The sequence below is a fragment of the Semicossyphus pulcher genome, unplaced genomic scaffold (assembly GCF_022749685.1).
Source record: "Semicossyphus pulcher isolate SPU_LCO1_2020_fin unplaced genomic scaffold, fSemPul1.0.p SCAF_23, whole genome shotgun sequence".
In the NCBI taxonomy this organism is placed as follows: Eukaryota; Metazoa; Chordata; class Actinopteri; order Labriformes; family Labridae; genus Semicossyphus; species Semicossyphus pulcher.
In genome coordinates this window covers 8,459,230-8,472,795 of record NW_027211697.1, presented here as the reverse complement: position 1 = coordinate 8,472,795, position 13,566 = coordinate 8,459,230, and the positions used below count along the sequence as shown (strand labels likewise).

Here is a 13,566-nt window from a genome sequence, read left to right as displayed (position 1 = left end):
TGACGTAGGAGGACCCCTTTTTGTGTACCGTTGCCATGGTGAATCGTGGTATCGGGGCTCCATTAATGCTGGCTTTTGATAGTCAGCGTGCACGCACTTAACTCTGGCTGAACCTACTCAGAGTTTGTTGAACCTGCTTTGTGAAACGGACCCCTGGTGTCACAGAGTCATTTCTCACAAACTATTTTTATATATTAACCTAACTGTTCACAAGGCTTTGGAAGTGAGTTCAATGCGCTTAAGACAAAATTCATCACATTTTCCTTTGTAAATTTGTTCCTAAAATTTTATGTGACAAAATAAAGACGTATTTAAAGTCTGAATCAAATGAAAACGTCTGATATAATTGATGAAGTTTGAGTGCTTTTACAATGTATGCGAGGTTTGCACAAGTTTACTAAAAACAAAGTTCTTTGAAGGGTTCTTGGATTTACTTCTGACATTTGTTGGGGTCTTATATTCTGTGAAGGGAAATATCTTGTCAGCGTGCACATGAGACAGACAGGACAGATTTATGTGTTTTCACATCATGTCTGAAGTCTGTTTGTTCCAGTTTGTTCTGTTGTTGTTCCTGTTGTCTTTGGAGGCCTGCTCTTTGAATCAGAGTTCATAATCTGAGGGGTGGTACAAATTATTCATATTAGTGTCTCAGCAGCACTTTGAGAAGCCTTTTATTTTTAGTTTTGCAACTTTTGTTATCAGATGAACTTTGGGCCTAAAGGTCAGGAGTAATGCTCCTGAATGACGGTTTTATCAAACTGATTCAACACTGTTAAATCTGCGTTATGAGCCGTTAAAGAGGCCGAGGGTCTCTGACATTATTATAAAACCATCAGTCAGAATGTGAACACAGATATTTACTCCGTTTGCATTACAGTTGTCTAAACTCTGCACTCACAAAGACAGCAGAGTGAACTTTAATTACAAACTCATTTAGAGTCGGTACAGTTGTAGTTCTGTGGATGGACTTTGTGTAATAAATGCACAAAATCAAAACATGGCATCAGTTATTTCTTCATGTTCAGTGATGAGAGAGATTATTAAATAAGTTTATATAAGAAATTGTTCTTTCAACAACAGATTGAGGACACTGGTTGGGATTCATCTTAAAGTCTTGTGCAGTGTAGTTACAGGGAGCTTTAGTAGATGTGTCAGAGACTCAAAAAGCAGAAGTAGTTAGTGAGGAGGTTTTTGTCACGGTGTAAATCACTGTGATACTCGCTCCTTAGCAGAGTTATCCCATGTGCTACAGAAATACTGAGCAGAGTCTCCTGCCTCTGCTCGCTTTATGATGAACTGGTAATCTATGTTTGATGAGGATTTAGAGTTGAATCTGTCTGAGGAAAATCCTGATCCAAAGCTGGGTGAACTGTAAGAGTGGTGAAAGCTCAGAACATACTGAGGAGCTTCACCAGGAACCTGTTTGAACCAGTAGACAAACTTATTGTCATCTCTCTCGATGTTGCATTTGAGAACAACCTCTTGTCCTGTAGAAACTGTGTGGACAGCAGGCGTCTGGGTCAGCACTATCACTGCATCAACATCTGTAACACACACAGAAACATACATGAGTGAAAGGTTTGTGTGTGAAATGATGGGCTGTGAAAGGACTGAGAAGAATCTCTTACATGTCAGAGCAGTGATGAGAGTGCAGAGGGTCCCCAGCATGTTGGCAGTGTGTGCTGTAAACGTCCCTTACTGTCCAGCTGAGAGGTGAGCAGGGTTGGAGTGTGAGGAGAAGAGAGACTGAAGCTTATAAAGACACTGAGGAGAGGAGCAGAGGAGGAGGAGGAGTTTACACACTCAGCACTGTTTTCAGTCAGTGTGTATGTGGTTTCATCTGGTGTCAGAGAGTCATTTCTCACAAAGTATTTATATATATTAACCTAACTGTTCACAAGGCTTTGGAAGTGAGTTCAATGTGCTTAAGACAAAATTCATCACATTTTGCTTTTGTAAATTGGTTCCTAAAATGTTATGTGACAAAATAAAGACGTATTTAAAGTCTGAATCAAATGAAAACGTCTGATATAATTGATGAAGTTTGAGTGCTTTTACAATGTATGCGAGGTTTGCACAAGTTTACTAAAAACAAAGTTCTTTGAAGCGTTCTTGGATTTACTTCTTACATTTGTTGGGGTCTTATATTCTGTGAAGGGAAATATCTTGTCAGCGTGCACATGAGACAGACAGGACAGATTTATGTGTTTTCACATCATGTCTGAAGTCTGTTTGTTCCAGTTTGTTCTGTTGTTGTTCCTGTTGTCTTTGGAGGCCTGCTCTTTGAATCAGAGTTCATAATCTGAGGGGTGGTACAAATTATTCATGTTAGTGTCTCAGCAGCACTTTGAGAAGCCTTTTATTTTTAGTTTTGCAACTTTTGTTATCAGATGAACTTTGGGCCTAAAGGTCAGGAGTAATGCTCCTGAATGACTGTTTTATCAAACTGATTCAACACTGTTAAATCTGTGTTATGAGCCGTTAAAGAGGCCGAGGGTCTCTGACATTATTATAAAACCATCAGTCAGAATGTGAACACAGATATTTAATCCGTTTGCATTACAGTTGTCTAAACTCTGCACTCACAAAGACAGCAGAGTGAACTTTAATTACAAACTCATTTGGAGTCGGTACAGTTGTAGTTCTGTGGATGGACTTTGTGTAATAAATGCACAAAATCAAAACATGGCATGTTTTCTTTCATCTGTCCTCATGTGTGCTTTAAATATTCTAAATGCAAGGTCCTCTTGGTATGAAATATGTTTCCAGAGAAAAAGAATGAATCTCTCTGTTTATCTTTATTCATCATTTATTGGTGTTTTTGCACTGAGCTGTTTTATTGTAGTTTAAAGGAAGAAAATTAAAGGCTGAAAACAAACATTGAAATAAGTTATTTCTTCATGTTCAGTGATGAGAGAGATTATTAAATAAGTTTATATTAGAAATTGTTCTTTTAATAGATTGTGGACACTTTTGGGATTCATCCTAAAGTCTTGTGTAGTGTAGTTACAGGGAGCTTTAGTAGATGTGTCAGAGACTCAAAAAGCAGAAGTAGTTAGTGAGGAGGTTTTTGTCACGGTGTAAATCACTGTGATACAGCTGCAGAAGCAGAGTCATCCCATGTGCTACAGAAATACTGAGCAGAGTCTCCTGCCTCTGCTCGCTTTATGATGAATTGGTAATCTATGTTTGATGAGGATTTAGAGTTGAATCTGTCTGAGGAGAATCCTGATCCAAAGCTGGGTGATCTTTCAGCGCGGTGTAATCTCAGAACATACTGAGGAGCTTCACCAGGAACCTGTTTGTACCAGCTGACAGAATTGCTATCATATCTCTCGATGTTGCATTTGAGAACAACCTCTTGTCCTGTAGAAACTGTGTGGACAGCAGGCGTCTGGGTCAGCACTATCACTGCATCAACATCTGTAACAAACACAGAAACATACATGAGTGAAAGGTTTGTGTGTGAAATGATGGGCTGTGAAAGGACTGAGAAGAATCTCTTACATGTTAGAGCAGTGATGAGAGTGCAGAGGGTCCCCAGCATGTTGGCAGTGTGTGCTGTAAACGTCCCTTACTGTCCAGCTGAGAGGTGAGCAGGGTTGGAGTGTGAGGAGAAGAGAGACTGAAGCTTATAAAGACACTGAGGAGAGGAGCAGAGGAGGAGGAGGAGTTTACACACTCAGCACTGTTTTCATTCATTAATCAACTACAGCATGTTTGTGAGTTTCACAGGAGAAATCTGGATCATTTCAAACTACTTTGGAAGTTTGCTGACATCATTATTTAAATAAAGTTGTGTTGTCACATTCCTTTTCTCTTTCACTTGTATTTTACATGCAGCCTGACAACATTAGAGAAACCACCTTTGTCACTGGAATCCTGCAGATGTCCTTTATATCAATATTTGAAACTTCATTCACTGACTCTTCAGTTTTAATCCGGTTATTGTGTCAGGAACAAATCAAGTAGATATGATCATATAATGAAACATGACTGCATCTGTTTTCAGGTTCATGTCTCTTCCACATGTTTATGGATGTTTGTGTAAACAGTTGTCTATAATCAGCAGGCTGCAGAGCTGATGGAACTGTTTCTGTCTCTTGTCAGTTTTATCACCATTTCTGATGATTTGCTGTAACTGAAGTAGCAGCTGCATGTTAATGAAGACTCCTGTGTTTGATTGATTGGAAACAAATCAATAATCACACAGTAAATGTAGCATGTTGTCAGGTCAATGTTGTGTTTTCATTTTGCTTTGTTTCTAAAAATATTTAATGACTTTTGATGTTTGTAACTTTTGGTTGCTGGATGATCTTTGGACCTGTTCATGAAAGAGACAAAAATGTAACTAGAATACAATCATGACTTTGTGCACCAGAAGATTTAAAATATTATATGAATTAAATCAGAAACAGCTGCAAACTCTTCCACAAGTACAAGTGGTGAGAAACAGAAAACATTGGCTGGTGGCTTCAAATCGCTGTCAATGTGCATCAGCAGGTCAAAAAGCAGAAGTGTTTAGTGAGGAGGTTTTTGTCACGGTGTAAATCACTGTGATACCCACTTGTTAGCAGATGTGTCCCATGTGGCACAGTAATAGACTGCTGAGTCTCCCTCCTCCACAGTGCTGATGATCAAACGATAATCTGTTTGTGACTGATCTGTTGATGTGAACTTTGGAGAAGAGAAACCAGAGCCATAGCTTGGAGCGCTCCAGGTCTGACGAAACCTTAAAACATGCTGAGGAACTCCTCCTTGAACCTGTTTGTACCAGAGAGCAGAATAATTAATAACAGTCCCCAGGTTACAGTCCATGGTGGCTGTCTCTCCTCTCCTCCGCCCCACAACAGGAGGCTTCTGTGTCACCAGCGTCACAGCACTCACACCTGGAAACAACAAGATGACATGGAGTCAAGAGAAACACACAGACTGATGAATCCAACATGAGGTGAAAGCTGCAGTAAGTCAGCCTCCTTACATGTTAGAGCAGTGATGAGAGTGCAGAGGGTCCCCAGCATGTTGGCAGTGTGTGCTGACAATGGCCTTGTAACTTGGAAAGTGAGCTCACTGCTGACAGATTAGAGGCTTTGGAGGATGAGGAGAGGAGGTGCTGGAGGAGCAATTTAATACAACAGTGAAACTGAGAGTGAGTGACAGGAGGAGGAGCTTTGATTCAATCTGCAGGTTTGTCACATTTGTTGCTCTCAAATATTCTGTAAAGGGAAGAAACTTTTCTGTCCTATTTTTATATTTCTGCTGTTTTAAAGAGAGACATCTAATGCAGGATTATAGCTCCTGCTCTGCACACATGAATATAATTCATACAAATAAGAAGAAAACTTTCTGTGATTCCCCAACTGTTGATGATGTCACAGAGAGCCGACCTTTGACCTCTTCATTTGCATGCAGCTATAAATAAGGAGAGGAGGCCTGCAGGTGCATCCTGTGAAGGAGGAGAGGGAGGAGCAGAGAGGTGATGCTTCACTGATGGAGGATGAAAACTCAGTTTCAGTCGCTTCATAATTTATCCGACTTCTCTCTCGTCATGACTACTGATAAAACCAAGTAACATTAATACATCTGTTGTTTCCTCAAATCAACTCCTAATAAAAATGTTGCTATTTGAATTGAAATATTCATATTTAAGTGAAGATCCAACAGAAATCTGTCTGTTATCTATGTGTCTGCTTTGCTGTAATAACCACTGAAATGAACATTAGAAGAAAAATCAGCGCTTGTAAAAATGATTGAAGTCAAAATATCATCATAAATGATGCTGTCAGTAGAACAAATAAACACAAAGACTTTTTGGTTCACAGAGTTTTTTGTGTTTTATTGAATGATTGTTGAGAAAAGCAGCAGTTGCAAAGCTTATACAACACCTCCACCTAACTGTCACAACATGTATTACAAGCATGCAGACACATCTTTTCCAACATGTGAACCTTGTAATGAGCAAACAGCACAAACAGTAAAGAAGCAGATTAGAAAGGCTCATTCTGCTCCTCTACGCTTCTTCAGTGCAGTGGGACTTGTCCATGTTTTTCTCGGAAGTCTGGGAGCCCAAAGACACTTTACATGTGTAAACCTTGTCCATGTTCCAGTCGGACGTCTGGATGGACAGATAGCTGCTGATGTGGAACGTCTGGTCCGGTTGCTGAACAGCCGTGCTGGTAGAGATCCCACTGCTCACTGGACTCCCAGCAGCCAACCAGCTCACTTCTGCAAAAGGCACAGACTGACTGGACAGACAGAGCAGAGAGGCTTTGTCGGACCGGAGCTCAGCACTGGACGGAGGGAAGACTGTGAGGACGGGAGGAGGGAGGCTGGAGCCTGAAACTACACAAAGCACATCCATCAAATAACTAGAAATGACGTCATTAACACAAAGTATGACAGTCACAGAGAGACTACTTAGTTGTGTTTCAAATATAACAAACAGGCTCCATTCAAACATTTTATATCAGCAAAAACAACAAAATCATCAGTGAAAATATTCCGTCATTTAACAATCAGTATAGTTTGAATGTTTGAAACACGTTCATAAAGTCTCCCTCTGTTTCTCTCTCAATGTTTTTAATCTCATATAACAATCTTAAAATCACAATTCATCAGTCGTCATCTGTTTTTTGATTCCAACATTCAAAGGGCAAAATGATACAAAAAGCGAGGATGACATTCGCTCAATTCAGAACTAACTTAGAACTTATTCATCAATAATCTTTACAAGCATTATCATTTGGTGTTCATGTCACAATGTAAAACATTTGTTACAAATTATTGAACACAACGTTTTGAAACGATCAAACCTGCCAAAGATTTATGAATCAATAATCACAATCTGGTATATTTTGCTTCACTGTTAGAAATTCCGACACGATGAAACTATTTTAGAGCATTTGCAGAAAATATTTCAAACATAGTGATCATTTGGAAAGCTTTCTTTTGCATTCAAAGACAGCCTGATGTCAAAGAACATGTCAAACATGAGATCTATTATTCACTCAAACACTTGTTAAATATTGTCCACAATAAGTAACATTACAATTGATTATTTTATATCAATTTGAATCCGAAAGAGAAAATCCATCTTGTTTTATGAGCAGTTTAAAAGTACTTACTTGTCACAATCAGCTTGGTGCCTTGTCCGAATACCACAGTGATTCAGTTTGTACACATGGCTGTACAAAAACCTCCTGACTCTCACTAATGAGGGGAGTGGAACTGAAACATCCTGTTGAGAGCAACTTTCACTGTCAACATCTCATTCTGTCATCAGTCTGCTTAGATTACTAAACACTGCTGGACTTTTCTCAAACACTTTTGTCTCTTTGCAGGAGTTTGTTCACTTTCCTTTCTTGTTCTGTTCAAGTTATTCTGGTTATCTTGGCTTCATTTGCTCAGATTTCAGAGACGCTGTAGTGAGTCTCTCATTGAGGAGGTTTTTGTCATGGTGTGAATCACTGTGATACTCGTTCATGAGCAGAGTTGTCCCATGTGCTACAGAAATACTGAGCAGAGTCTCCTGCCTCTGCTCGCTTTATGATGAACTGGTAATCTATGTTTGATGAGGATTTAGAGTTGAATCTGTCTGAGGAGAATCCTGATCCAAACTCGGGTGAACTCTTAGAGTGGTGAAATTTCAGAACATACTGAGGAGCTTCACCAGGAACCTGTTTGTACCAGCTGACATATTGACCATCATCTCTCTGAATGTTGCATTTGAGAACAACCTCTTGTCCTGTAGAAACTGTGTGGACAGCAGGCGTCTGAGTCAGCACTATCACTGCATCAACATCTGTAACACACACAGAAACATACATGAGTGAAAGGTTTGTGTGTGAAATGATGGGCTGTGAAAGGACTGAGAAGAATCTCTTACATGTTAGAGCAGTGATGAGAGTGCAGAGGGTCCCCAGCATGTTGGCAGTGTGTGCTGTAAACGTCCCTTACTGTCCAGCTGAGAGGTGAGCAGGGTTGGAGTGTGAGGAGAAGAGAGACTGAAGCTTATAAAGACACTGAGGAGAGGAGCAGAGGAGGAGGAGGAGTTCCTGCTTCTTCGTGTACATTTACACACCACAGAGCAGCTCCTTCAACCAGCTCGATCAATGTAGACAAAAACTGTTTGTTCTGATGTTGATTATGTGACAGTAACTAACAGTATTCAGAAAACCTGAAGCGGGCTTATACATGTAGTTTAAAGTTGAAATGCTGTTATACTCTGCATCAGCACTCATGGAAGGCTCTTGTCCAATCAAATTTCTTGGTAGGAACTAACTGTTGTTTGACATTTAATACTTTGTAATAGGTGAGAATTGTTATGACACAGGGAGGTCAGGCCGGGGTCATAGTGTAAAAGCAAAGCAAACTCCAATTGTAAGGTTGCTACCGGATACGGTGCATGCATGTGTGCTTAATTAGCTGCTACTACATTAGTCTGTGAATGGGTGGATCTGACATTGTTATTGCAAGACTAGAGAGGCGCCATAAGTACAGTCCATTTACCGTTTACAAGGACTGAAGCCTCTGCTGCACAGTGAAGGCGGCCACTTGATGTGTTTTGTGACGTCCCACTTTCAAATACAGCCTTTCCATGTGGAATTGAACCCTCTGGTTTTCCTTACCACCTGCAATGGTTTAATCCAATCAGGACTGGGCCAGGAGAGGAATAAAAGTTGACTGAGACATTGACTGGGGAAAAAATTGTTGTTTGCAGCAGCTTGCTGTGAGGCTGTGGATTTGCACTTGTTTAAAGTGTGTTTGCTTTATGTTCAATTACCCGGGAAACTCGTTTTCTGCTCTTTCTTGCATTTTGAGTTATAAAACCACCAGGTTTTGTTTGCACATATTTCTGCCTCCTGAGCCTTTCTTCAAACAAACATCTCTTTACCAACCACTAGTGCTGAAAAGCCACAGTAAAACCTCTGTTTTAGTAAAGTTACGACCTGTAATGCTTCAGGTTTCTCCTCAGTTTTGGGCCTGTTGATGGAAGCATTTTATGAGCTGAGGGATGCACTACGAACAAGATTAGAGGGTAGCTGTGTCTGTTGAGAATATAAACCCAGGGTTTTCAGTGTCACGAAGCTGGCTCTCTTTCAACCTACTTACTCTGCAAAGCTAACCTGGTCGGGACCAGGTTTGTTCAGAGTTTTGGCTTAAAATCGTCTGGAAAGCGCCGCCCTTTCATGATAATATCCTGATGATGTTCTCTGCAGGTAATATAGATCCTCAGCTAAGGTTATATGTAAATCCTGAATTCCGTTGTGTAGTCTGTACAATGACAATAAAGAATCATCTTAAAAGTAAACTTTTGTAATGTAACATTAAGCATGTAAAGACACGTGCAGTTACAGTAGCATACACATAGACTACTGTATGTAGCACTTACTGAAGGCATCACCTATGCACTCAGTAAGCGATGAATATACGACCCCCTACCACTCTCCCTATTCTTCTTTTTACCTGTTTGCTTTGTGTAAAATTCCAGCAGATCATCCGAACAGTAAAAGAACGATGAGGTCACAGCATCAAAGGACACTGGATCACGTTTTTCTGTTTGGTCCTAATTTCCTGCCAAGTCCGTTTTACTCGGCTGGTTTTGCGGCTCAAACGCAGATGATTCATTGATGAGTCTGTAGGTATTTATCACAGATCAAATATCATTTGAATTCTACTTTGCCAAATACTAAACTTATTTCCATGCATTTTTCATGAAGTAAAAAATATCCCACCTAACTGCAGTTCCTGACTACACGACTGAAGTCATGTGTATCATTGGTGAAGTTTAACACTTGTACTATGTGTGGTTGTTACATTACAAAGAAACAGAAGGCACTGAGGGCGTTTTGTGTGGTGGAATAAATACATTAATTTACGTATTAACTCAACACATTTCTGCAGCTTCCTCTCTTGCTTTGTTGCAGCAGCAGTGTTGGTTTTCACAGCGATCACTTTTATACTCATCATCGCTTCTCTTTTTAACAGACTGACTAAAGCAGGCGGCCGATGATCGCTCCTTTTTGTGCAGAAAAAGCGCTAAACGACGCGTAAAACGCCCCTTTTTCTGTGAGCTCGCACAGAGCCTGAAGCAGAAAGCCTGGGTGAACAGAGGAAGTTCATAACCACCTTTGTGGTATCTGTTACCTCTAACTGGTGCTTCACGCTTTGCTGAGCCAGCTTAAAGCCTGGGTATGTTGAACATGCTTCGTAGGATACCCCCCTGGCTTAATTGGCCACATCAAAATTGAGTCACACCATGAAAAACAATAAACCAAAGAATATGTTTAATCAAATTAAACATCAACTAAATATCTCAGATAGAAGTGGGTGAATGTTGAAAGTCAGTGGTTTAGGGTGTGTGTGAGCGAAGGATGGCTGCATGTAGGTGTTTTAGGATGCATGAAAGATGAGAAAATGTCTAAACCAACATAACAAACTAGGAGGAGACAGAAAGCTGCAAACAGCAGCAGCTACCCTGCTTACTAGCTACAACCAGGTGTGACCAATTAGCTTAACGAGCACCTGCAGAGAAAGAGGCCCAATCTCATCTCCACCCTAAAGCCTGAGCACGAAACCCTCACAGACTGAACTGAATCCAAAAGGTATAAAAAGGAGGAACGGGACACACTATAGTGACTTTACATGATGCTTTAAGAAAACACGAGCTAGCCTTTTACATCAGCTCCAGTGTGTTTGTGTTGTCATATTAGAGGTAATATACGTTTTAGCAGGCAGAGACAAGTAAGCCTTGAATGTCTGTCCTTTAAAAAATGTTGACTGAAAACACATTTAACTCCACAAATGTGTAATAAATAACCACAAGTCAATAGCCAGATGTTGTCACTCTGTCTTACATTTTCCATTCTTGACTTGTTTGCATTTAGTGAGGGCTGGAAAATCATGTTTCACACATGACCCTTTGCCCTGTGAACTATGAGGAAGTCCAAAAAAGTCTTAGACATCTTAGTTCCTTGAGACAGGCTCCCAACACGATTAGTGCACTATTAGTCACAAGAAGCAGAAGTGCTTAGTGAAGAGGTTTTTGTCACGGTGTAAATCACTGTGATACTCGCTCCTCAGCCGAGTCATCCCATGTGTTACAGAAATACTGAGCAGAGTCTCCTGCCTCTGCTCGCTTTATGATGAACTGGTAATCTATGTCTGATGAGGATTTAGAGTTGAATCTGTCTGAGGAGAATCCTGATCCAAAGTCGGGTGAACTCTTAGAGTGGTGAAATTTCAGAACATACTGAGGAGCTTCACCAGGAACCTGTTTGTACCAGCTGACATATTGACTATCATCTCTCTCGATGTTGCATTTGAGAACAACCTCTTGTCCTGTAGAAACTCTGTGGACAGCAGGCGTCTGAGCCAGCACTATCACTGCATCAACATCTGACATGTGACATCTGACACATCAAACTTAAACCATGAAAACAAACATTGAAATAAGTTATTTCTTCATGTTCAGTGATGAGAGAGATTATTAATTAAGTTTATATAAGAAATCTGATTGAGGACACTGGTTGGTATTTATTTGAAAGACTTGTGTAGTGTAGTTACAGGGAGCTTTAGTAGATGTGTCAGAGACTCAAAAAGCATTTTAGTGAGTTAGTGTTTAGTGAGGAGGTTTTTGTCACGGTGTAAATCACTGTGATACGTACTCATTGACAGAGGTGAACCATGTTTTACAGTAATAGACTGCTGAGTCTCCCTCCTCCACAGTGCTGATGATCAAACGATAATCTGATTGTGACTGATGAGTGGATGTGAGCTTTGGAGAAGAGAAACCAGAGCCATAGGCTGGAGAGCTATCGGAGTGGTGAAAATACAAGATAAATTTAGGAACTCCTCCTGGAACCTGTTTGTACCACCAGGCACCCCAATCAGTAACAGTCCCCAGGTTACAGTCCATGGTGGCTGTCTCTCCTCTCCTCAGCGCCACAACAGGAGGCTTCTGTGTCACCAGCGTCACAGCACTCACACCTGGAAACAACAAGATGACATGGAGTCAAGAGAAACACACAGACTGATGAATCCAACATGAGGTGAAAGCTGCAGTAAGTCAGCCTCCTTACATGTTAGAGCAGTGATGAGAGTGCAGAGGGTCCCCAGCATGTTGGCAGTGTGTGCTGTAAACGTCCCTTACTGTCCAGCTGAGAGGTGAGCAGGGTTGGAGTGTGAGGAGAAGAGAGACTGGAGCTTATAAAGACACTGAGGAGAGGAGCAGAGGAGGAGGAGGAGTTTACACACTCAGCACTGTTTTCATTTCACAGAACAACATGTCTTTATGTTGCTTTTGGAAGTTTGCTGATGTCTTTTTACTGTTAAATCTACTTGTTCTATCTACTTAATCTTTTTCTATGTCATGTTTGTCCTTCATGAGTTCATTAACTCATTTAGTTGTGAATAAGTCTGTAAACATGATTTATTTATAAGCAAAGCAATGTTTAAATGTAAATTCACTATATTTTTCAGTTTTATGATCTTCAATGTCCTCAACAAATTGTGTCAAAGTTATGAGTTTAAATCTAAAGTTTAGCCCTCGGCACTCGTGATAAGTATTTTATTTAAGTATCTTTTTTTCCCAAAAGCCTGTTTTAACAGTCGGGCAATTTCAGGTAATGGGAGACAAGTCAAGCTGCTAGCTGGGTTTGGCATCAGCATGGTGAAGGATGCATTTCAGGCTCCTCTGCTCAGAAGGGCGGAGCGAGGCCTTCTGTCTACCTAGAGTGATGGCTACGTCACATGTGAGTGCTGCGCTCCCTTTAAGTGTACAACTGACTGTCCACCTGACCAGTGGGCAGATGACAAAAGGGGACATCTGGAGACTTAATGTCAAGAAAATAAATGTGTTTGTGTTTGGTTTTCTGAGATCGGGGCTTCTTTTAGAAGACTACCTCTCTCTCTGTCTCTCTCCCACTCTCTCTCGCTCTGTCGCTTTTAATAATTTGAAAACTTCTTACTGTGCAATTTTTTTTTGAAAAATAAATCAAGAATAGTTTTTGACATATTTTCTTCTTCCCCATCAGAGACAGCTCTAAATGAAAAAAGCAGAAGTGTTCAGTGAGGAGGTTTTTGTCACGGTGTAAATCACTGTGATACCCACGCGTGAACAGTTTTGTCATATGTAGTACAGTAATAGACTGCTGAGTCTCCCTCCTCCACAGTGCTGATGATCAAACGATAATCTGACTTTGATTGATGAGTGGAGTTGAACTTTGGTGAAGAGAAACCAGAGCCATAGGTTGGAGCACTATTGGGATGATAAAAAAACAACATAAATTTGGGAACTCCTCCTGGAATCTGTTTGTACCAGCGAGCAGCACTGGTAGTAACAGTCCCCAGGTTACAGTCCATGGTGGCTGTCTCTCCTCTCCTCAGCGTCACAAAAGGAGGCTTCTGTGTCACCAGCGTCACAGCACTCACACCTGGAAACAACAAGATTCATTTACACTTTACAATATTTGCTTATAATCTTTTCAGCAAGATAGAAAATGAACGAGAGGAAATAAGAAGCATCTAGAAATATTATTACCATCAGTGTTTCTGAATCAACTGAGA

General features: G+C 40.6%; 1 protein-coding gene and 2 gene segments (V, D, J or C); all 3 read right to left on the bottom strand.

Moving 5' to 3' along the window:
• Positions 1 to 1,206: 1,206 nt before the first annotated feature.
• On the bottom strand, positions 1,207 to 2,984 carry LOC138603231 (Ig kappa chain V-VI region NQ2-6.1-like). The segment is given in 3 exon segments: positions 1,207 to 1,544; positions 1,629 to 1,809; positions 2,972 to 2,984. Coding segments are annotated over 3 exon segments (532 nt in total).
• A 101-nt stretch (positions 2,985 to 3,085) lies between these two features.
• Positions 3,086 to 3,698, bottom strand: LOC138603230 (immunoglobulin lambda variable 3-9-like). The segment is given in 2 exon segments: positions 3,086 to 3,423; positions 3,508 to 3,698. Coding segments are annotated over 2 exon segments (529 nt in total).
• Positions 3,699 to 5,820: 2,122 nt separating this feature from the next.
• LOC138602762 (immunoglobulin lambda-1 light chain-like) lies at positions 5,821 to 12,120 on the bottom strand. Of its 2 annotated transcripts, XM_069674330.1 has the most exons (4): positions 12,081 to 12,120; positions 11,663 to 11,988; positions 7,125 to 7,158; positions 5,821 to 6,336 (listed from the first exon to the last, which is right to left on the bottom strand). In XM_069674330.1, the coding sequence occupies exons 1-4, from the start codon at positions 12,118 to 12,120 to the stop codon at positions 6,011 to 6,013; spliced, it is 726 nt and encodes a 241-aa protein (XP_069530431.1). In that variant the 3' UTR covers positions 5,821 to 6,010. The 2 variants fall into 2 exon arrangements, 1 of the variants encoding a protein (XP_069530431.1); XR_011309214.1 differs by lacking the exons at positions 11,663 to 11,988; positions 12,081 to 12,120 and having other exon boundaries at positions 6,264 to 6,342; positions 7,125 to 7,459.
• Positions 12,121 to 13,566: the final 1,446 nt, after the last annotated feature.

Bases quoted from the DNA above. Each gene is read 5' to 3' on its own strand.
- LOC138602762 (XM_069674330.1), bottom strand. From the start codon at position 12,120: ATGCTGGGGACCCTCTGCACTCTCATCACTGCTCTAACAT. The intron at 11,989-12,080 runs GTAAGGAGGCTG...TGTTGTTTCCAG, and splicing joins TCTCATCACTGCTCTAACAT to GTGTGAGTGCTGTGACGCTG. The intron at 6,337-7,124 runs GTAAGTACTTTT...GTGTAGTTTCAG, and splicing joins CACCAAGCTGATTGTGACAA to GCTCCAGCCTCCCTCCTCCC.